The following is a 22,538-nucleotide window of genomic DNA, read 5'->3' as shown; positions in this document are numbered from 1 at the left end:
GGGGAATAAACACGGAGGAACAATTCAAGACAGTGTGGAAAAGCCTTTCCCTCCTGTCAGTCATTTGGATGCCACCTTTCCATACTAGTATCTAGTTACTATAGTTTTAAAATGGACATTTTTATTACAAAAGAAAAATTTTAGCATTACAGTAAATCAGAAAACCTATTACTTGCCGTATATCTCAAAGATAACCTATCACAAATCAGGAAGACCAAGTAACTTCTACGTATATTATTGTCCACCAAAAGTTGTGAGCCTGTTTTATCTTGGTCAGAAAAGGGAAAGAAGAAAAAATGGAATTAAAGACACTTTAGCATTAAATGAGGCTTTTCCCTTGCTAATAAAGACTGAAGAACTGAAAGGACTTTCTCTGTATGTGATTGCTTACAACTTACCATATCTCAACAAAATTGAGATTTTTGTCCTCCACATTTTGAAAATAGTGCTCTATCTACGATTGAGGTGTCCTAGTAAAAGTGTTTTTGTTCTTTCCCTTTCTCAGCAGTAAGTAAAATAACATCTAAAAGCGGATGACCACTTGGTATTCGATGAAATGGCATAATAAACCATCCATGTACCAAGTGAAGACTCCCGCGAGCCCGTTGCCTACTTTGGGAAAACCTAGTGTCAGGGTTAGGACTTCCTGGTTCTCACTCCGTGGGTCACTGCCTGCGGCGCCTCAAGCGCGCACTGCCGACCAAGGTTTGTTTCTGACATCACATACCAGGTCAGTTCTCCATCAAAGGACTCCGGACAGCTTACTGCAGGAGACAGTACTTAGCAACATGCAGACCCCTTTCAGAACTGTCACGCAAGCCGGTCAGGACCCGACGTGCCAAAAGCAAGCTACAACCCCGGAGCTAACACTACCGCCCCAAGGCCGAGCCACCGGAGTTGTGGGCGCGACTCTGTGACGTCAAGACTCCGCTCACGAGGTTGGGGCGGCCCCTCTCGTCTTAGGGCGGGGCGGCGTGCTGACGCCACACGCTGAGGCGGGGCCGAGAGTTTGGTGCCCCGGAGTGGGGTGTCGGCGCCTCATTCGGGTGGAGCTGAGCCGGAGACAGGTAGGCTTGCGCGGCGGCTGGGTCTCGCCGGATTTGGGAGGCTCCGCGCCGGTCAGGCAGGCGGCGAGGGTCTTGGCATGGGGTAAGGCCGCCGCACCCTCGTTGTCGCCGCCGCCCCGGTGACAGGGAGTGGAGCTGGCTGGAGCGGGGCTGACGGGGGGAGGTGGGTGGGACGGAGCCTGACAGACGGACGTGGCAGCCAATGGTGCAGGGGGCGCCTCCTGGCGGGCGGAGATTGGCGGGTGCGGGCGAGCGCAGAGGTCGCGCGGGGCGCGGAGCGGCAAGCCATTGGCTGTGATGGGCAGAGGGGTGGGCTGCGCGGCGGATGTGAGGGAACGGGCGCAGCGGCAGGGGTGACCCCCAAGGTCGAGGAGGCGTCACGTGGGAGTCGTCAGGCTGTGTCCTCTCCCAGCCTGGACGGCTGGAAGGGTGGCGCGCCCTTGAAGAACCAGCTGTGAATTGTGGGCATTCGTTTTTCCCAGAGCGCGAAGACGCTGGTCGGCTTCTGTCCGGACTGACCCTTCGCCCCTGGGACGACCCTTTGAGGAACAGATTACTGTGCAGTACCCCTCTGTCTTGCAGTACTTCTCTGTCGTACTCATCCTTCCTGTGTTCCTTGGGGTGACGCCCTTGAGGAGCGGCTTAGCCCACAGTATCCTGTGTATTCAGTACCCCCATACCCATCCTCCCTGCGCTCTTCGGGGGTGAACCCTGAGTGAATTACCCTCCAGCACTTCGTACCTCCACTATCCTCAGTACCTTTACTGTACTCAGCACTCATCGTTTCTATTCTCTGTGCTCTTCAGGGTGACACTCTTAATGGACAGGTTTCTCTGCTGCATGCGCGCTCAGTGCCCAAATACTCAGGATCCCTCCATGCTTAGTACCCAGAGTACCCATCCTCCCTGTGAACTCTTTGGGGGCAACACCCTTAATGGGCAGACTAGCTTGCAGTACCCTACTGTAGTCAGTACGCTTCTTTCTTCCAGGGATATGGTAGTTCATGTTGAGATGAAGCGCGTTTCCTCGAGGAACACCCTTTTCCTTTCGCAAGGCTACCTGAGTCAGTGTAAGTTGTGTAACGAAGCTTGGTAGAAAACTGGTGGCGAGACACTGAGTATAGACAAGAACTTGCTCTCTCTGCCCTTCACCCATGACAGAGGAGAGGTGACTCAGACCTGAGGTGTGAACTCTCTTTTGTCCTGGGGTTTCTCTGCTTTGTTTTACCTGTACTTTGAAGCAGGAAGTAGAGGCTGACTCCCAGGTTTGGGCTCTGAGCAGCTTTAAAAGGATAAATGGCCTGGATGAAGTCTTGCTTGCACTGTAACAAGAGGTGCAGTAGTCAAACTGCAGTTTTTTTGTGCAAGATCCTCACGGTCTGAAAATGTATAGTACTTATTCTAGCTTTGCAAATTAGCTGATTTTGAAAGTTGAAGAAAGATTAGAGTATCCTGATAAAATTTTGAAGAGCATTTTCCACATTTCAAGTACCTTTTTTTTTCCTTAAACAGCTTTATTGAGATATAATTCATGTACCATACTGTTCATTCTTTCAAGTATACAATTCACTAGTTTGTAGTGTATTCATAGTAAGCAGCCATCACCAAAATTTAGTTACTTTTAAAGACTATCTTTAATTTCAGAAATACATTAATTTCTGTTGATTTCATTTGAATTTGAACACACAGCTTATTAAAAGTGCAATATTTACCATGCTATATGTGTATCTTGCATATATATCTATGTATATCAGATCTGCTTTTAATTAGCCTTACTCCTTACTGCCCCATTTGAGAAAAGTACTGTACCATCTTCTTTAAAATTTTTAGATAGTTTTACTTTGGAATAATTGTACAATTACTGAGAAATTTATTCTAGAATTTTGTAATTTTGAGAAATTGTACATGCAAATCAATTATATGCAATTATAACAAAAGTGCAGAGAGATCCCACTGTCCCTTTACCCATTTTCTCAAATAACATTTTTACAAAAACTTCAGAACTATATCACAACCAGGTATTGACAGTCAAGATAGAGAACCTTTCCGTCATGCCAAGGGTCCCTCCTGTTATCTTGTTATGGCTGTACCCACTTCCATCCTGCCTGCAGTTCCTCAGCTCCTGGCAACCACTAATCTGTTTTCCATTTCTATAGTTTTGACATGTCAGGAATGTTACATAAGGAGAATCGTACAGTATGTAACCTTTTAGGGTTGGCTTTTTTCGCTAAGCATGATTCTCTGAAAATGCATGCAGGTGGTTGCCTATATCAGTAGTTTTGTTCATTTTTATGCTTTTGATGCTATTGATGTACGAGGCTATTGGTGTACCACAGTTGATTTAAGTCTCCAGTCATTGAAGGACATCTGGGTGGTTTCCATTCTTTGACTGTTAAGCTGTTGTAAACATTTATATACAGGTTTTTGGGGTTTCTTTTTCCTTCGAATTCTTGGTTTAATAAGGACTTTTTTATTTTGAGAAAAAAAGGTCCCAAACATCAGGCTGTTCACAAAAATAACTGACAGTATCAACTTTAGAAAACAAATCTTAATATTACACCAGTTATTTTTCTAGAGAATGCATTTGACATGCCAGCTCTCATTCACAAAAGTACATTATTATGTTTGTGTTGAACAGCCCCACATTGCACTCTTACATAGGATATATATATATATACAGGTTTTTATGTGAACAGAAGTTTTCATTTCTCTGAGAAAAATTCCCAGGAGTGTAATCACTAGGTCATAGGGTGGTTTCATGTTTAGTTTTTTTAAAAGTAGACAGACTTTTCTTGTACATTCCCACCAATAATGTGTTTGTGACCCACTTACTCCATATTCTTGGTAGCATTTAATACCATTAAAAAATTTTTAGCCATTCTAATAGATGCGTAGTGATTGTGGTTTTAATTTGCATTTCCCTAATGGCTAGTGATACTGAATGTGTTTATTTGCCTCTTCCATGAAATACCTATTAATATCTTTTGCCCATTTTGTAATTGGATCATTTGCAGTTTTTAATGTTTCATTTTGAGAATTTCTTAAGCATTCTAGTCCTTTGTTGGATATGTGGTTTGCAGATATTTTCTCCTGTCTGTAGCTTGTCTTCATCTTCTTAATGGGATCTTTTGGAGAGCAAAAACTTTTTTAATTTTGGTCAAGTCCTGTTTATGAACTTTGTTTTTTCTGGGTTGTGCTTTTAGTAGCAAGTTAAAGACCACCTCGCTCTTGTTTCTGTTACATATTTCTCTATAAGCTTTATAGTTCTGTGTTGTACATTTAAATTTATAATCAACTTCAAGTTGATTTCTATATAAGGTGTGAATTCTAGCTTGAGTGATTTCTTTCTTTTCTTTTCCGTTTATTCTTTCTCTCTTTTTCCTTCCACTATAAATATCCAACTAGCAGCATTTGTTGAGAAGACTGTTCTTCCTCCATTGAATTGCTTTTACATTTTTGCCAGATATCACTTGGTTGTGCTTGTGCGGGTCTGTTTTAGAGTCCTCTGTTGTGTTTCATCAGTCTTTTTGTCTGTCTCACCATCAGTACCATACAATATGATTATTGAAGTTACATAATTTTGAAATTAAGTAAATCGGTTCTTCCCACTACTATTGTCTCAGCTAATCTAATTCCTTTGCCTTTGCCTATAAATTTTAGAGTAATCTTACCTCTATCTACAGAAATTCTAACTGAGATTTTGATAGGAATTGTGCTAGAGTTGTGTAACAATTTGGAGATAATCTTCCAGTCCACCAACAAGGTATGTCTCTCATTTATTTAGGTTTTTTTATTTTGTTCATTGGTATTTTGTAGTTTTTAGCATACAAGCCTTGTACACGTTTTGTTAGACTTACAGTTTCCTTTTTAAAAATTCTTTTTCATATGTCCTTTGATAGTTTGTAGAGATACAGTTGGTTTTTATATATTTATCTTGTATCCTATGACCTTGCAAATTCACTTATTCTATAAATGTTTTTGTAGGTTCCTTAAAGTTTTATACATAGATAATCAATTATGTGATCTGCAAATAGTAGTAGTTTTATTTCTTATTTTCTGATCTGTATGCCTTTTAATTCCTTTTTTTGGCTTATTGCACTGGCTACAGTTCTCAGTAGTATATTGAATAGTAGGGATGAAAGTAGACATCCTTACATTGCTCCCAGTTTTAAAAAGATGCAGTCACTCTTTCACAATTAAGTAGTATGTATTAGCTGTAGGCTTTTGTGGAGGCTTACTATCAAGTTAAAGTTCCCTTTTATTCCTAGTTTTCTGAGAGTTTTTATCCTGGTGGTTGAATTTTGTCAAGTGCCTTATCTGCATCTATTGATATGAGCATGCAGTTTTTCTTTTCAAGCCTGTCAGTATGGTAGATTGCATTGTTTTTTGTTTGTTTTGTTTTTGGCATTGCCACATGTGGATCTAAGTTTCCAACCAGGGATTAAACCCATGCCCCCAGCAGTGGAAGTAAAGAGTCCTGACCACTGGAGTGCCAGGAAATTTCCTAGAGTCTGTTTTCTCAGGAGCTTTTAAATTACACATGAAATTTCTTGAGTAGCTATTTCAAACTGGATAAGTTGTTGTAGTTTGTACTTTTGAGTTTCTTGGTTTCCTTGCTGACCTCATATCTAGCTTTTCTGTCTCTTGTTGAAAGAGGAGTTGAAGTTTCCAACTATAATTTAAATTTGTTTTTTTCTCCACTCACTTTTATTAGTTTGATTCACATATTTTGCAGTTATGTTGTTTGGTATGACATAGATTTAAGATTGCTATATTTTAAGATTTAAGATTGCTGTATTTTCTTGGTAGATTAATCTTTTGTCATTAGTATCTCTGGTAATTTTCTTTGCTCTGATGTCTATTTTGTCTGATAATAGTAGTAGTATTAGATGATGAAATAAACTCCTGCTTTCATTTGCTTAATGTTTGTATGATACATAATGTTTCATCCTTACACTTCCAAGCTTCCTGTATTGTTATATTTGAAATTTCTTATATTATCAGATCCTGTTGTTTTATCCATTCTGCCTGTCTCTAACTGGTATATTTAGATCATTTACATTTAGTGTAATAATTGATATGTTAGGAGTTATATCTGCTATTTTATTCTTTATTTTCTTTTTTGTTTTTTGTTCCTCTGCTTTCTTTTTCTTGCCCCCTTGTGGACTACTTGAACACATTTTTCTTTTTTTAACTTGAACACATTTTTAAATTCCACTTTTAATTACATGTAGTATTTTTTTAGTGTATCTGTGTAGCTTTTTTAGTGGATTTTTAGGTATTGCATTGTGTGTACATAATTTATCACAGTCTACTAGTGTCATCATTTTATCATTTTGAGTGAAATATGGAAACCATATCTCTGTTTACATCACTTTATCCTACTCCACTTAAAATTGTCTTAAATAATTCTTCTACAGACACAGCATTAGAACCATATCAGGTGTGTCGTAATTTTTGCTTCATCCATTACACATCATTTACAAGATTCTAGAGGAAGGGAAACCCACTCCAGTGTTCTTGCCTGGAGAATCCCAGGGACGGGGGAGCCTGGTGGGCTGCCATCTATGGGGTCGCAGAGTTGGACACGACTGAAGCGACTTAGCAGCAGCAGCAGAGGAAAGGAAATTATGTTTACCTATATTTTGTTTTTGTTCTTTCTTTCTTCATGATGTTACAAGTTTTCCTTTTATCATTTACTTTCTGTTTACAGGATTTCATTTAGCCATTCATTTAAGATAAATCTTCTGTCCATAAATTGTTTTAGTTTTTCTTCATCTAAGATCTTTATTTCCCCCCTTTTTCCTGAAGGATGTTTTTGCTGGCTATAGGGCTCTGGATTAACAGTTATTTTCTTTCAGCACTTGAAAAGTGTTGTGCCGCTTTCTCTTGGCCTTCATAGTTTCTGGTGAGAAATATACTATTTGAGTTGTTTGTAGTTTTCAAAAGCTCATGATGTATCGTGGAATGTATTTCTTCGGGTTTGTTTTGTTTGGGGTTCTCTCAGGTTCTTGAATCTGTAAGTTTATGTCTTCTGCTAAATTTGGAAAGTTTGCAGCCATTATTTTTTTGAATACATTTTCAGCCCCTTCCCCTTTCTGCTCCTCATGAGATTCTGATGACATTTATATGCAGCATTAGGTCTTTTATTATAGTCCCACATGTCCCTGAGGCCCTGGTTTTTTTCCCCCAGTCTATTTCCTCTTGTTCAGAATGGGAAATTCCTTTTGTTCATGTTTATCAGGTTTTTTATGCTAGTTATTGTAATTTTCAGTTCTGAAGTTTCCATTTGGTTCATCTCTATATCTTCTTTTTCTTTACTGAGGCTATTTTCATTTGTTTCAAGCATGTTCATAGTTGCTTGTGGAAGCATATTGATGCTGGCTCTTCTACAGCTTTGCCACGTTATTCTTATGTGTGTCATCTTAGTGTTGGTGAGCGCAACAGAACAGGCTTCTGACACTGCTGGGGGGATAGGAGGTGCTGCCTGGTTATTACTGGGTGGAGGCAGAGGCTCCTCACCTGGCCTCCTTGGTATCTGTGGGTAGGGATTCCTTGTCACTGCTGTGTGGTAATTTCTCAGTTAGACCTTTGTGATTCCAGCCTGCCTTGTGCTGCTGGGCAGTAAAATCCAGGCTCCCTCCTGGCCTGTACTAATGTTGTTGGGGGGAGGGGGTCGTTGTCACTGGTGGGGATGAAAGTCGCTGATCTTCTCTGATACTACCAGGTGGAGTGGGAGCGGGCCACCATTTTTCTGTGGGGTTGGTTGCAGTAGAGTGGTTATTGTCTAAAAATATCCTGTCCTGCTAGACTGCCCCATTCTCAGTCCGCTGGCCTGAGAGGGCAGACTTACGTTGCAGCTTTTTTTGAGTCTACAGTAGTTGGTATTTCTGGGTTGCCAACTTCTTCAGCACCTAGCCTGGAATATATGAGGCAAAAAGAAAATGAGAACTCAATTCTGAGTCCTCTGGGCCCCAAGATCCCTTCCCAGTCTGTCTCCTCTCCACCTTTCAGAATCGTGATTTTTTTTTTTTAATGAAACATCTCTTATTATTAGCTGCATGTAGTGGGAAACAGAAGTTCTGTATATACTTTTTAAGTTTTTAATAAATATTGACAACTGCCCTTTCTTTTCATAAAATTTTAATAATTTGTACTTTAACCAACACCTTTAAAAGATGCCAGCTTACCTATACCATGCATCACCACAGTCAGGGCACCTCTGCTAACAGTGTCAGTCTGGGGAAGGACAGTTCAGTCTTCAGGCCTGTGCACTGAAGCTTGTTTAGGGTTCCTGGTTCAGAGGTGGAAGTCCTTCCTTACAGTCTGGTCAGTTACCCGCTCCAAGTTTACTTCTGTTTAGGTTTACCTTGGAAACTTCAGCTTTTTTAAGAGATAGCATTAGCTGCAGGATTGCTTTTCTTGTTTTTTGTTTGTTTATTTGGCTGGTTGGTTGGTTTTTTGTTTTTCTGGTAAATTGTCCTTTAGTCATAAAAGTATTTTTAAAGTGTGTAAAATTCTTTCATTTTTGTATCATAGTTACAAAAGACATTGAGAAAGCAGGACTGATTGTTCCCTTCACTTTATGGCAGAGGAAACTGACCATAGATCAAGTGGCACATTTAAGGCTCACATAGTGAGGATCATTCTGCTTTGTTTGCCCTGCAGGCTCAGCCACCACTCATCTAATGATGGCAAAATACCTTTACAGTTTAAGAGTAACATGCATTACCTCCCTCTCAGTTTATGGTTGATGAGGCATCACAGGTGAAAGATGTTGAATTCTCCTTAGATTCTCAGCCAGTAAAAGAGAATTGGTATTTGTGCTCTCTCTGTACCTAATGTCTTTGTATGACTGCTAAAGCTAGAATATTGGAGTAACAGCCGTGGGTATGTAGCAAGCATTGTTTTCTTGACTTGTTATGAGAATCTTGAGTCTGAAACGCGCCCCCCCCCAAAAAAAAAACCGCCTTTCAAGGTAAGTTGTACTTTTAAAATGGTTCTCAGGCAACATACAGTGGTAACAGCCATTTAACTATGCATGTGCTTTTCCCTCAAAGACTCATGTCCTGAGAAACTGTCCAAGCTGTTTTTACCTCTGATTACTCCTCTGCCTAGCCAGCATGACGGTCATAGACGTCAGGAGTCAGTTTATCTCCCCATCCTGTGAATGGGGAGGTGACCTTGGGTAAAGTGTGTGCTGCCTAACTGGGGAATGTTTAGGCGCAGATAAAGTTCTGTTTTATTTTCCTAAGGGCAGAGCACTTAACCCTTAAAAACAAATTTTGCTTTAGTTTTTGCTTTTTTTTTAATGTTATTTTTCTCAAATGTATAGATTTATATACTTGTGTATTGAAATTAACGGTTACAAAGAGTGTCACTTTGTGTACTTTATTGATATTGACAGATTCGTGTTTCTCCTTAGACTTTTTAAAAAACAGCTTTATTGAGAGGTTTCCCTGGTGGTCCAGCAGTTGGGGCTCCACACTTCTATTGCATGGAGGTGGAGAGGGGCACTGGTTCAGTCCCTAGTCGGGGAACTAGGATCTCGCATGCCATTCTGTGTAGCCAAAAAAAGAATCAATGAAGTTTAGGGTTGGGCATATTTGTTGACAAAGATTTTAAAAAAAACTTTATTGTGGTATAATTCATATACCGTATAATTCACCCATTTAAACTGTACAGTTTAATGTCTTACAGTATACCATAATGTCGTGAAGCCATCAGCATAATCTAGTTTTAGAATATTTTCATCTCCCCCTTCCCCCAAAAAACCCATACCTGGGCTTTCCTGATGGCTCAGTGGTAAAAAATCCACCTGTCAATGCAGAAAGCCCATACCCATCAGTCCTGTCTGATCCTTACTGCCCCCAACCCTGGGCTTTATGTCTGTATCAATTTGCTTGTTCTGAACATTTCATATACATGAAGTCATACAATATTGTGTTTTTTGTGTGTGAATGACTGTTTTCACTTAATATATTCAAAGGTCATCTGTGTTGCAGGATGTATTGGTATTTCATTCCTTTTTATTGCTTAGTTCTATTACATAGTATGGCTCTATCACATTCTGAATTTTTCCACTTTTTGGCTAGTATGAATAATGCTGCAGTGAACATCTGTGTACAAGGGCTTGTGTGGACATATGTTTTTGTTTTTCTTGGTTGTATACCTAGCAGTGGAGTTGCTGAGCCACATGGTAATTCTATGTTTAACTTTTTGAGAAACTGTTTTCCAAAGTGGCTGCACCAGTTTACACTCCCACTCGGATTGTATGAGGGTTCTAATTCTTCTGTTCTCTCCAACACTTGATTGTATTGATTATATCCAGTCTAGTGGGCCTGAAGTCCTATCTTGTTGTGATTTTGATTTGCAATTTTTTTTTTTGCCTTATGACTAATGATATTGGGTATGCTTTAACATTCTTACTGATCGTTTGTGTGTCTTCTTTTGAAAAATGTCTATTTGTATCCTTTGGCAGTTTTTTTGATTGGGTTACTTTTCATTATAGAGTTATATTTACATTTTTGAGTCATGAGTTCTTAATATTCTGCATGCATGTGCCTTATTAGCTGTATAATTTGCATATATTCCTTTTTAGACTGCCTTTTTTGATGGTGTCCTTTGAAGCACTAGGCACTTCCCTTCTGGCTCAGCTGGTAGAGAATCCACCTGCAGTGCGGGAGACCTGTGTTTGATCCCTGGGTTGGGAATATCCCCTGGAGAAGGAAAAGGCTACCCACTCCACTATTTTGGCCTGGTCTATGGGGTCACAAAGAGTTGTACACGACTGAGCGACTTTCACTTTGAAACACTGAAGTTTTTATTTTGATGAAGTCCAATTTGTTGTTGTTGTTTGTACTTTTGGTGTCCTAAGGCACATTGTTTGACTCAAGGTTCTGGAGATTTACTCCATTTTGAAAGTTAGAAACCTTCTAAGAGTCTTACAGTGTCAGCTCTTGCATGTAGGTCTTTGATCCATTTTGAGTTAATTTTGTGTACGGTGTAAAACAGGGGTCCAAAATCATTTTTTCACATGTGGATTTCCGGTTGCCCTGGCATCATCTGTTGAAAAGACTGTTCTTTCCACACTAAGAATATTTGGCACCCTATCAAGGAGAAATATTGTTCTCAACCACAAGTCAGAACACTTGGGCTTTTTTTAACAACTCAAAGCTTTCATGAAAGTGTTTGAACGGTTCAGCATTCCTACCAGAAATGCACTATTCTTAATGTTGACTCTGGAATTGGAAGGATGGAATCCGAACCTTCCAGAATCTGAAATGTATACCTGATGTCTGCTCTGTGGGTCTCTCAGATTGCAGATAGGGAACAGCTGTTCCTGGTCATCCTGGAGTGGAGGCAGGGGGATGTTGAGCTGTCTGCTGAAGGCAAAGTTTTCCTATGACTCATATGAGTCATCTTAAGGGAAGTTTGAAGATTGTTAGTAATTATGCTGGGCAGCACTGAGCTGTTTGTCAGATTTTACGACTGTAGATAACTCAGTAACGTGGTTTGTTTACTGTATCATATTGGAAGGACTGCTTTAGGAAGAAGAGATGAACAGTTTCGTACTTGTCAGTGCGATGCCTGTTAATTGGGTATTGCAGCAACTGAATAATGACTGTTAATGGAGGTGATGATACTGCTGTGTTCTAGGAGAATACTTCAACTCAGAGTATTTCAAGCTGCCTAGATAATAGTGATTGGAGAAGGAAATGGCAACCCACTCCCAATCTTGCCTGGAGAATCCCAGGGATGGGGGAGCCTGGTTGGCTTCCATCTATGGGATCGCACAGAGTTGGACACGACTGAAGCAACTTAGCAGCAGCAGCAGCAGATAATAATGACGTTGGAGGAAACAGATGAGTGTCGGCCTGAGTTGTTTTTTTTTTAATTAATGTGAAAAGCAATGGTCATAGTATTTTTGCCATCAGTGTCTTTGATAGCTTTTTGTCAGCCTTAAACTTAATAGCTGAGAAAATTGGAATAGAGTTGGCAGTAGGAAGAACTACTGAAGTTACTTAAGGTTTTTTTTAAAAAAGGAGTTAAGATAGTATCCTAAAGATTGCATTTAATTTTTAAGGGGCAAGTTTTTGTTTGTTGTTTAGCTTTGAAATTCTACTTTTGCTGACCTGTCTTTTTCAAGCAGCCAAACAGGCCAGTGTCCTTTATGCATATCCTGATCATATTTGGGTCAAGAGAAGGGGTTCTTACAAACGATGTAGAGGATAGTTTATGTAACATTTATTTCTGGGTAATTCTCAACCTGTCTCAAAGCTTGGATTTCCTTCAGGCAGGAGTGGAGGTGAGGTGTGATTCCCACTTTACAGTCAGGGCACTTGCTTTAAGGCCAATCGTTTATTAGACCATCAGTCACCACTTCCCAGGGCAGAGGGCTATGGTGAGCCTCACTTCTGCCCAACGGCTCCCCTCCCCTTCCCCAGTCTGTTTTGCTATGACTGGAAGAGACCATTGGGCAGCTGGGATTTTTATGGGAAGAGAAGCAGCACAGTGTCCTTGTCCCCTTCCAGAGGCATCTGAATGCTTACACATGATTGGAAGTGGTTCAAGACCCTCCGCTGCAGCTGCTTAGTCACTTCATTCGTGTCCAACTCTGTGCGATGCTATGGACTGTAGCCCCGCCAGGCTCCTCTGCCCATGGGGATTCTCCAGGAAGAATACTGGAGTGGGTTCCATGCCCTCCTCCAGGGGATCTTCCCAACCCAGACAGTCTAAACTCTTTCATGGTCTAGTGGGTGCATCAGCTGCTTTTGTAAAGTGGATAGTGTAGTTAGAGTTATATATTATATTTAGTAAAATTACAACCATCAAACTCAAGATCCATTCAACCTTGGGGAAAGTGTAAACAAACTCAGAAAGGTGACCTATAAAGCAGAAGAGCTAATGCCCGCCTTGAGGGAGTTGGTGGGTTTGGAAGAGTCCTAACAGGTCAAGCTACTGACTGTAGAGTAGTGCGAGGTAGGTGGACTCTTCTGTGGTCACTGCTGTCCATACCTTTGTCTTTCAGAGCCCCCTGCCTCCCTTGTTGGCCCTCTCCTGGCTCCAGTTTTAGGAAATGTGGCATCCGGACCCTTGGCCATCCAGCTAGTCCATTCCTCCAGCCGGCCAAGACAATTCTTGCTCCTCCCCTGTGTTTTTCAAACTTTTCCATCTGTCTGATCTTTCTTCCTACTGATTCTTATAAATCCTTGCCTTCCCCTCCTCTTCAGAGCGAAGGCCTCCCTGTTGTCTGTGCCCTTCCCCAAACTTTCCTGGCTGCTGGAAAGGAGCACTTAGGAGAAGTGGGTTCTCCCAGGGAGTTTTGTTGGTATTTTCTGTGCCTCTCAGGTGCTCAGTGCTTTTGCTGTAATTATTTTTAATATATTTTTTTCTTCTGCTCAAAGGTAAATTATTTGAGGGTGAGCAAAATATTTCCCCAGTGTTTCTGTGTTCTCCAGAATACCAAGAGTCCATCAGGGCTCGGTAATCTCCGGATAGATTAGAAAGTATTTCTCCTTTTGCAATTAATACTAACCTAATCCTTAATTCATCCTTGTTGCCTTTTCCTATAGTTGTTTTACACAACATATAAATTTATATGTGCTCAGTCATGTCTTAATTCTTTGCGATCCCCATGGACTGTGGGGATCTACCAGTCTCCTCTGTCCATGGGATTTCCCAGGCAAAAATACTAGAGTGGGTTGCCATTTCCTGCTCCAAGGGATCTTCCTGACTTCCGGGATCGAACGTGCATCTCCTACATTGCAGGCAGGTTCTTTACTGCTGAGCCATCAGGGAAGCGCCCCTGTCATGATATATCATAGCCCTCAACCTAGATCAAAACTTGCAAGTGAAGACCATGACCTCTGCAGCTGTGCTCTTGCCTCCCCATATTGAGTGCAGGCCCTGTATGTAGAAGGTTGGTCCACTTGACTACCTCGTGCTCTGCCGTGCTCTCTCAAGCAGAGCACACAGCCACACGTGCATTTACAGACTCTTTCTCCTCCAGCCAGAGTCTGAGAGGTTTTCCCCCCAGTAGGCTTGTCTGCTAAAATGCGCTTTCTAACTTCTCTTTCTTTTTTTTGGTGCAGACAGTCGTGAGAGAGACATCAGGACAAGAATGTTTCACTTAAGGACTTGTGCTGCTAAGTTGAGGCCGTTAACGGCTTCCCAGACTGTGAAGACATTTTCACAAAACAGACCAGCAGCAGCTAGGACGTTTGGGCAGATACGGTGCTATACTGCCCCCGTTGCTGCAGAGCCTTTCCTCAGCGGGACTAGTTCGAACTATGTGGAGGAAATGTACTATGCTTGGTTGGAAAACCCCAAAAGTGTACACAAGGTAAGGCTCAAAGGAACAGGTGTCTTCGTGTTTGGAGTCTTGGCCGGTGGTGGCTGGCCGTCCAGGTAAGTGCATGTGTTCTAAGGACCCTCAAGAAGAAAGTTAGGCAGGCGGCTAGAAGCCCCACCGACTCGAGTTCTTTGCATCAACCCAATTCGACCGTCAGCCCAGGCCCAACAGGAGCCACCTTCTCTGGAGGGGCATTTCCCTCTCTCCATGTGCGGCACGCTCAAGGCCTTGCTCCCTGGAACAGCCAACGTGTTAAACCCCCACGGAGGTGACGAACCACTTGCACCACTCCCAGGACGTCACCAAGGCTACTGCAGGACGGCGGAAGCGCACGGAAGGAAGGACCTTCAGGAAGCTTGTCCATCCCACTGTCCTCGGAACACCTGAAAACCATCTCATGAGATTTCTCTACAAATGACATTTTAGATCAGCATGTTTATGTCCCTCTCCTGTATTTAAAAGTAAATTCTGTGAAGGCTTCCTTCTAATTTCTCTGTGTTGACGTATGAGGCTGTTCCTTAGAACCTCTCCCTTCATGTGGTTACTTGATACAGAGCATGCTTGGTGGCAGAACTTCTTCAGAGCATTTTGGCCAGTGATATTTATGAGTTTTGATAACTGTTTCTTGGCTTTCAGGTCAGGAAGCTGGCCCAGTACAGGTGCTGAAGGGTGGGTCCCCAAGCTGCTTAGCTCCTTGTGGCCCATTTGCAGGGTGTGGGAAGATCTGAGGAGACAGTATATGCGAGGTGTTCAGGGTCTACGCAGAGGAAGTGCCCATCAGAGGCTGGCTGCCATCTCTGTTGATCTGGCCTCTTCCTTCCTTGTGAATTGTAGGGATTTGTCTTCAGAAAGCAGCCTGCTTCTGTCAGGCCTTCGAGTATAATCTTTACCCTTTACCCTAAAGTGTTAGTGACATTTAGGATTGGATATGTTTGTGTGACTGCGGGAGCCCCCAGCCCTGTTTTATCAGGGCTCTTGGTATGATAATGCCACCTCTTGGTCTGAACCTCCTTGCCTGGCAAAGGAGGACATCTAGCCAGGTCTTTTCCTTCCCTGTTTTCATGGCAACCTGGAAGCTGCATTGCTCCATGAGCAAGGTGAAATCTGGTTTCCTATGGGAGGAGATCTGGGGTGTGTCTCCCAAGATGGTAGACAAGTGGACTACCCAGAAAGAAGTGCCCTATAAAACTGGCCCTGCCAGTGACGTCAGATATTAGCAGTTTCTGAGGACAGTTGCTGCAAGGTTCTCTTTCAGATAAACTTAGCCCAGAGGTTTTAGAGTCAGACTTTCGTCTCATGTCCAGGCTGTCCCTCACCTTCCTTTTCTCAGATATAACCTCTTTGTAGAACCAAACAAGTTTTCTTAAGTTCTATTTAGTTTAGGGGGGAATAGCACTGGAATGAGCTCTTAGGAGATAATACGGATCTAGGCTTGGGGGTGTCCGTGTATGGATGCCCTGCGTCCCAGGAATGGGTTGCAGAGAAGAAGCACACCACTCTGCGATGCAGAGCTCTGAAAAGTGGAGCAGCAACCATCACAGTGACTGTCACCATTATTAGTATTTGTGTTAATATCATTACTGTTATTATTGCTTAAAAGTTTTTTTTAAGATTTGCTCTTTAGAGGAGTTTTAGGTTTACAGCAAAATTGGGGGGTAGGTACAGAGATACGCCATATACTCACTCCTTGCCCCTATACATGGAACCTCCCACACCATCAACATTCCCCACCAGACTTATGTTTGATATAATTGATGAACCTGCACTGACATGTCATCATCACCGAAAGCCCATAGTCTACGCCAGGGTTCACTCTTGGTGGTGTGCATTTGTGGTTTTGAACAAATACATAATGACATGTATTATGTATTACATCACCGTTACAATATATTATACAGAGTATTTTCACCACCCTAAAAATGCTCTTTGCTGCACTAATTCTTTTTTTCCCCCCCCTACCAATTCTTGAAAAGTATTTTTATCACATAGCATCAAGAAAGGTAGCATGTGATGACTGGGAAGCACTTGGGGGCTCTCAGGCTGGGTGGAATAGTCACGGAGTCCATCTGTCCTAGAGTGAGGACAGCACAGTGAGAGGACTACTGACGAAACTGAGGCAGCCTTCTGAGGAAGGGTCTAGAGCGAGGGTTGGTTCCTCGGGCTCCACTGGTCAGAGCAAGCACCTCTTTGAGACTCTCCAGGGGTGTGGGGAAAGGATCTCCAAAAAGGACTTTGTAATTTAATAAGAGAATACATGCAGGTTGGCATCTTTGGGCCGGATTTCATCTGCTGATTTCTGTTGTCAGGTTCTCTGGGGACTCAGCGTATCCTAGAGGGAGAGGGGCAGGATGGTGTAAATCAGTGGACATTCACAGCGGCAGTGCCCCTTCTCAGGCTTCCCAGCAAAGTGGACTTGATCACCTCTCCACATTGAATTAGGCCCAGTAACTGATGTGTGCTTACTTTTTGATGGAGATGTTCCAGAGCTTTGCTCAGATTTTCAGAGGCATCTATGACACACAGAAGATCTTGGAAATTGTTGACTTTGTTAAAAATGCTTTATTTTGGTCTGTGTTAGAAAAAAATAGGGAGATATAAAGAAAATTAGCTTTTAAGATTTGGGTTGATCATCTTTCTGATCTCTCATTTCTGCGTCAGATAGGGGATATCAGACTCCCTGCCTGAGAGCTGGTTCAGTTGCTGTGCTCTTCCCTCCATTTGCAGAGGGCTCACGGGGGAGCTGCTAGGACTGGACTTTTTTCAGCAGAAACAGAACACATTTAGCATCTCTGCCTCTCTGCTCTCCTGTTATTTCTTAAACTTTTTATGACCTGTCAAACATGTAGTAAGAGTGTCAACTGCAAATTCACACTTGCTATCTACCTTTCCAAAGATCAAATTATGAACCTCTGCAGCCGCTAACCTTTAACACCGCTTGAAAGGAGTTCAAGGAGGAGGTCAGAAAGCAGGCGCTCTGGGCTCTGGAAAAAACTGGCAGGACAGGTCTTCAGGTAGTTAGATTATTTTCCAGGGAAGATTTTATGAACCCAGTTCTTTCATCTCCTCATATCTAGAAAAGCACTAAATTCCTTCATAGTGACATCTACTCCTTGTGATTAGCAGTAACCTTCACAAGGTTAGATCAGCCTTCTGCAAAGAATAAGTGCTTGGTTGCATATACTCTCCCTTCACCAAAATTACGAATATCCTGACCACCCCCCAACCTCCTTGGAGCAGTTCCTCAGAGCTATATGAAATGCTGACTCCCTGGCTATAGTCCTCATTTTGCTCCAAATAAAATGTAACTCACAACTCTAACATTGTGCTTTCCCCCCCAGTTGACAGGAGTATAAGGTGAACCTCCACGAGGAGACCCAGTGCCCAGCTTCAGCATCTCTCTACAGTTTGCCAGACCTTAAAAATCTACTCCTTCCCTGCTTATTTCTCTGTTTGTTGGTTTGTTTTGTAAAATACTTCCCACTTGTGTTTATTAAGGCAAATCTCAAACCATTATTATTTCTGTCATAAATGTACCTGAGTGACTCTAACAAGGGAATGGTTTCTTAACCATATCTAACAAACTAGCAAGGTAATTCTCTAATACTGTAGTCTGATTCTCAGTGTGTATTTCATTTTTGACTTTATAATTTACTCTATAGTTTTGTCTTATCCCTCTTTTTAAAGAAGACTTTTGTTTCTAGATGTCTAATTATGAAAGTTATGTTTGTAGTAATCGAGCAGTTCAGGGGTGCAAAGCCCCCAGGCACTCCCTGCACCTCTGCGCCCAGTTACCTGATCGGCCCTGGATCTGCCTTTGTACTCTTGTCTTCCTGTCCTTTGGTGTGGTCCTTTCCTGGACAGCCATCTCTTCCCCATCGTTTTCTACAGTCCAGCCTCTGCACTTCAGTATTAAACACATTGTCAAGTAAATCTAACTACACGAACCTTTTAGGAACCTTCAGCCAGGCTTGGTCTGTCAGCATGCAAAACCCCCACTCATTAGGTCTTGGCCATGTTGGGGATAAGTCAGATTGTGACGTCTTATTTTTAATTACATCTAAAATACAGAATCAAAGCCATATTGTCCTTGTTAGTGTTTTAGACAAACAGGTAACTGAGAGCTGCTGAACCCTCAGAGGACCCCACCCACAGGCATCATGTGGTGTCAGCCCTGCCTGGGAGGACCCAGGCTCAGGCCCTGTGCCTTCTCCTCCCTGTGGTGCCCTCCCTGCCCCTTTTGATTGGGCTGGCACCTTGTCCTTTGTCCGTTAGAGCTTGCTTCCCCTGCTTGGCCTTCTGAGTGACCTCTGCCCACTTCCTGAAAGCCTGTCTTCCTCCACTGCTAACTGAGTCCATTTCCTCTCCTGCCTTTTGCCAGCCTGCCGCCAAGAGTAATAACAGCTTTCTTGTCTCGCATGGTCACAACAGGACCTCTTAGGGACTTGAGGTGCGAATTCCAGGCTCTCGGTCCCACCTCTTTGAACTTGGCCACGCCGCCCTTCAGGCCCACGCTGTTCTTCTTTCTTCTCTGCTTATGAAACACAATCCTGTAATTTTCTGTAATTGAACCAGACAAGCAAAGCAGAAACAGATATGTGTCATCCACAGTATGCAGTGACACCATTCCTTTTCATCCTGCCGCTTGAAACTGCCTTGGCTGCACTTTAAAAACAGCCATGGTGCTCTCTAGTTCTCTGCTGGCCTTGGAGAAAAACACGCACATGGTATGCTTAATGGGCTTTCAGTGAACAAGGCTGTTCAATTGCATTTTGAAGTTTCTCCATACTGAGCTTCCTACATCAGGAGGAATCTCAACCCTGGTGACTTTTTGTGTTAAATCAACTAAACCGCTAAGAATATCTTCCCTAACTCCAGTAAAACTCCAGTATGGTGTTTTACTCTTAAAGGATTTGTGTTTATGCGATCAGGGAAATAAAATTTGCACCTTTGAAAAGTGTAGGGGTCATGAAGCAGCGCCTTCACTTTACGTGTGTGGCAGTTTGCAGCTCGTGACAGTGTTTTTTGGAGGACTGAGTTGCTGTCAGGAGGTGTGAGCATTCAGGGCCCTCTAGCTTGCAGGCCTGTAAAAATTCTATAAGCAAAGCACAGTTAGAGCACAGGGTAAACCCCACCGGCTTCTGAAGGGAAGTGCCAGTCATACTGAACTTTGAACGGTAAGGAATAGGCCTGACCAGGGACAGTGTGCCTGTGCCCAGGAAAGGCACTGCAGAGGGACAGAGGGTCGGGGGGCACTCAGTGAGCACTGGAGAGGGTCCTGCGGGGCTCGGTGCCTGGAGCCAAAGGCAGTACGTGAAAACCAAAAGTTTGGGCTGCGACATGTGTTGAGAGGCCCCAGGGGTCAAGCAGAGGAGTGTTTGCTTATTTTGTGAAGCGCTGTGGGGACGTGGACCCCTTGGCAGTTGGAAGAGGGTGAGGGCATCGGGCGCTGACAAAGCTGAGCCTGCAGCGAGAGGAGGGCAGACTTGGAATAAAAGCATGCTGCATCTTTGGGAGCATGACTTTTTAATGATTACCCTTTCATACTGTATGTTAAGCAAAAATAGTGGGTTTTTAAATGTCAGTGATAACTGCAGAGGGATCCAGAGTGACCGCAAGGGGAAGGAGAACATCAGAAGCAAGAAAGGAGCGTCATCCTTGGGGCTGGGTCTGCTCTTGAGAAGGGAGTGGCGAGCTCCACCCCAGCCACTCTCCTGGCGCCTCCTTTCTGAGGAAGGAAGGAAGGAAACATTGTCAGAAGGAGGGATCCTTTGGGGCTTTTCCCAGAAAGGAGCTGTGGTGGTTGGTGATCAGCATCAGCTCAGAGCCTCTAAGCCACTGGCTCTTCCTGTTCCATCTGTGCCAGACCCCACTGAGGGTCTGCCAGGCTCTGGGTTCTGCTGTCTGCGAGCAGGTTGTAAGTTTAGGGCCTTCTCTCTAAGTGGTCATGACTCACAGACACACAATTCTCTCTGGGCCCGAGGCTTGGTTTGGCTGGACTGGTTCCTCCAGGTGGGATGCCCAGTAGGCGCACGGGGGATCAGATGTGCGTGTGGTCCCACATGGCTGCCCTTGGAAGTTGTGACACTGAGTTGACAGAATGCACTGTTGGCTGCAGCCAGCCAGGCAGAGGGCATGGGCTCTCACTTGCTGAGGAATCCCAGGAAGACTGCTCATGAGAGTGGTCACAGATGTCCTGCATATAATATTTTCCTGCAATAAAAATCTAGTTCCTGTGAGTGTTCATGAAATAAATAACCCTAAAAGCTAGCAACTCAAAACACCACCAACGAAGTCTTTCTCCTGGTTCCCAGCTCCTGTGCAGCTGTGGTTCAGCTAGGCTGCAGCCCCACAAAGGACCTCCTCACATCTGGCATTTGGTGCTAACTATTCGCCAGGCCCTGCCGTCATCCAGGGACCAGAGTGACCGCCTCACAGGGCTCAGCGTATTTCTGAGAGGAGAGGGGAGGGGAGAAGAGCCTGCTGGCCTTGGATGCCCCACCCAGAACTTACACACTGCCACTCCTACCCATGGCTGTGATCAAAACAAATCTTGGGTCAGTCCCCAGGGACACGCCTCCAATGAAGGAGCCTCACAACCACTTCAGGGGGCCTTTGTGTGGACCTGGAAGGATGTGTGGCCGCTGAGCAGCTTACCACAGTGCTTTCTATAATGATATGATGGGGCCACCACCCTTAGTCTGGGTCAGAAACTCAGGAAGCATCATTCCCCATCAGCACTTAGGGCTAAGCCAGGACGGCTTTTCTTTGCTAATCCTGTGTGTTTATTGACATTTTACCCACACACAGATACAGAGAGAAGATAGAAGAACTTGTCTGGAGATGTTCTCTCGCCTGTACAACACTGGTTTTAAAAACAAAGTGTTGCTCTAATCAAGCACAATTCACTTGACTTCTGTGGTTGAGGAATCCCCAAGCAGAGCCCCTGGTTTTAACTATAGAAATAGTTCTGTGGTGAAGGGTCTGGCAGGCCCAGATCCTGGTTCCTCCTAGACATGGTTGTAGGCAGTGAGCTGGGTCGGGGCATGGCTCTGCCCGTCCTCAGCTGGGGATGGTTTGAACAAGGCCCTGCCTTGGTCGGAGGGGTCTGAAGCACAGACCTTTGGTGGAGGCCCTGTGGCTGTCCACCAAGGGCCTCCTCTTCCCCTCACCCTGGGCAGCGTCTCTTCAGGATGTTAGGACAGTCACACGTGGTGTTTTCAGAAAAGGCATGGAGCCCAGCAGTTAGCACAGATGGCGCACACCAGGAGGGTGGTAGACACTGCCCAGTGCAGAGACATGAATCATTTGGCTCCATACAGTAGTTGGGCTGGTGTGCACAGAAAGCTGGGTGCTTAGGAATTAATGTACACTTTCTAAGCTGGAGAAGCCCTGTGTGGGGTGACTAGGGAGACAGCCTCGGAGAGGTGCCCACACTCTCCAGGGCACTGGGATCCTTGAGCCGTATCTGTTGGCCAGCAAGTCATGGGTGACCATCTGTGGCTCCAGGAGCCACTCAGTTCAGTTCAGTCGCTCAGTTGTGTCCCAACTCTGTGACCCCATGGACTGTAGCACGCCAGGCTTCCCTGTCCATCACCAACTTCCAGAGCTTACTCAAACTCATGTCCATCAAGTCAGTGATGCCATCCAACCATCTCCTCCTGTGTCGTCCCCTTCTTCTGCCTTCAGTCTTTCCCAGCATCGGGGTCTTTTCCAGTGAGTCAGGTCTCTGCATCAGGTGGCCAAAGTATCGGAGCCACTGCCTGTCCATTTATTTGACTGAATTAGCCTGAACCTGCCAAACCCTTGTTTGGCCATGCATGAGTTTTCCCTGGTCACTTGTTCCCCTGAATCTCATGTTTGTGGCAGTTAAAACACATCGTCAGCATCAGAACACAGTGAAACGGTTGTTTGTGACAGCGCTGGGGTCTGACGTCCAGACCTGGCTGTCATTCATTTATCAGTTGTGGTGGCCTTTGAGCCTGGGGTTTGGTCCATCCAAGAGGTGGCCAGAAGCTCCCGCACCCACTGCCCGGGGCGGTTTTACGTCAGGGTCCTTGGCAAAGAGCCCAGCATAGGGTGGTGGCGGCTATTAGGTGACATCATGTTCTGTACCAGGGC

At 43.9% G+C, this 22,538-nt stretch overlaps 1 protein-coding gene across 1 annotated transcript in view; it reads left to right on the top strand.

The window, feature by feature from the left end:
- The first annotated feature begins 1,040 nt into the window (after positions 1 to 1,040).
- The window catches only part of LOC132342072 (2-oxoglutarate dehydrogenase complex component E1-like), a 66,576-nt gene continuing 45,078 nt past the window's right edge, over positions 1,041 to 22,538 (top strand). The window contains 2 exon segments of the mRNA XM_059885919.1: positions 1,041 to 1,067; positions 14,161 to 14,411. Of these exon segments, the coding sequence (XP_059741902.1) occupies positions 14,190 to 14,411 (222 nt within the window). The 5' untranslated portion in view covers positions 1,041 to 1,067; positions 14,161 to 14,189.

Source organism: Bos taurus, chromosome 4, assembly GCF_002263795.3.
Source record: "Bos taurus isolate L1 Dominette 01449 registration number 42190680 breed Hereford chromosome 4, ARS-UCD2.0, whole genome shotgun sequence".
NCBI classification, from domain to species: domain Eukaryota; kingdom Metazoa; phylum Chordata; class Mammalia; order Artiodactyla; family Bovidae; genus Bos; species Bos taurus.
This window is presented reverse-complemented; position numbering and strand designations above follow the sequence as displayed.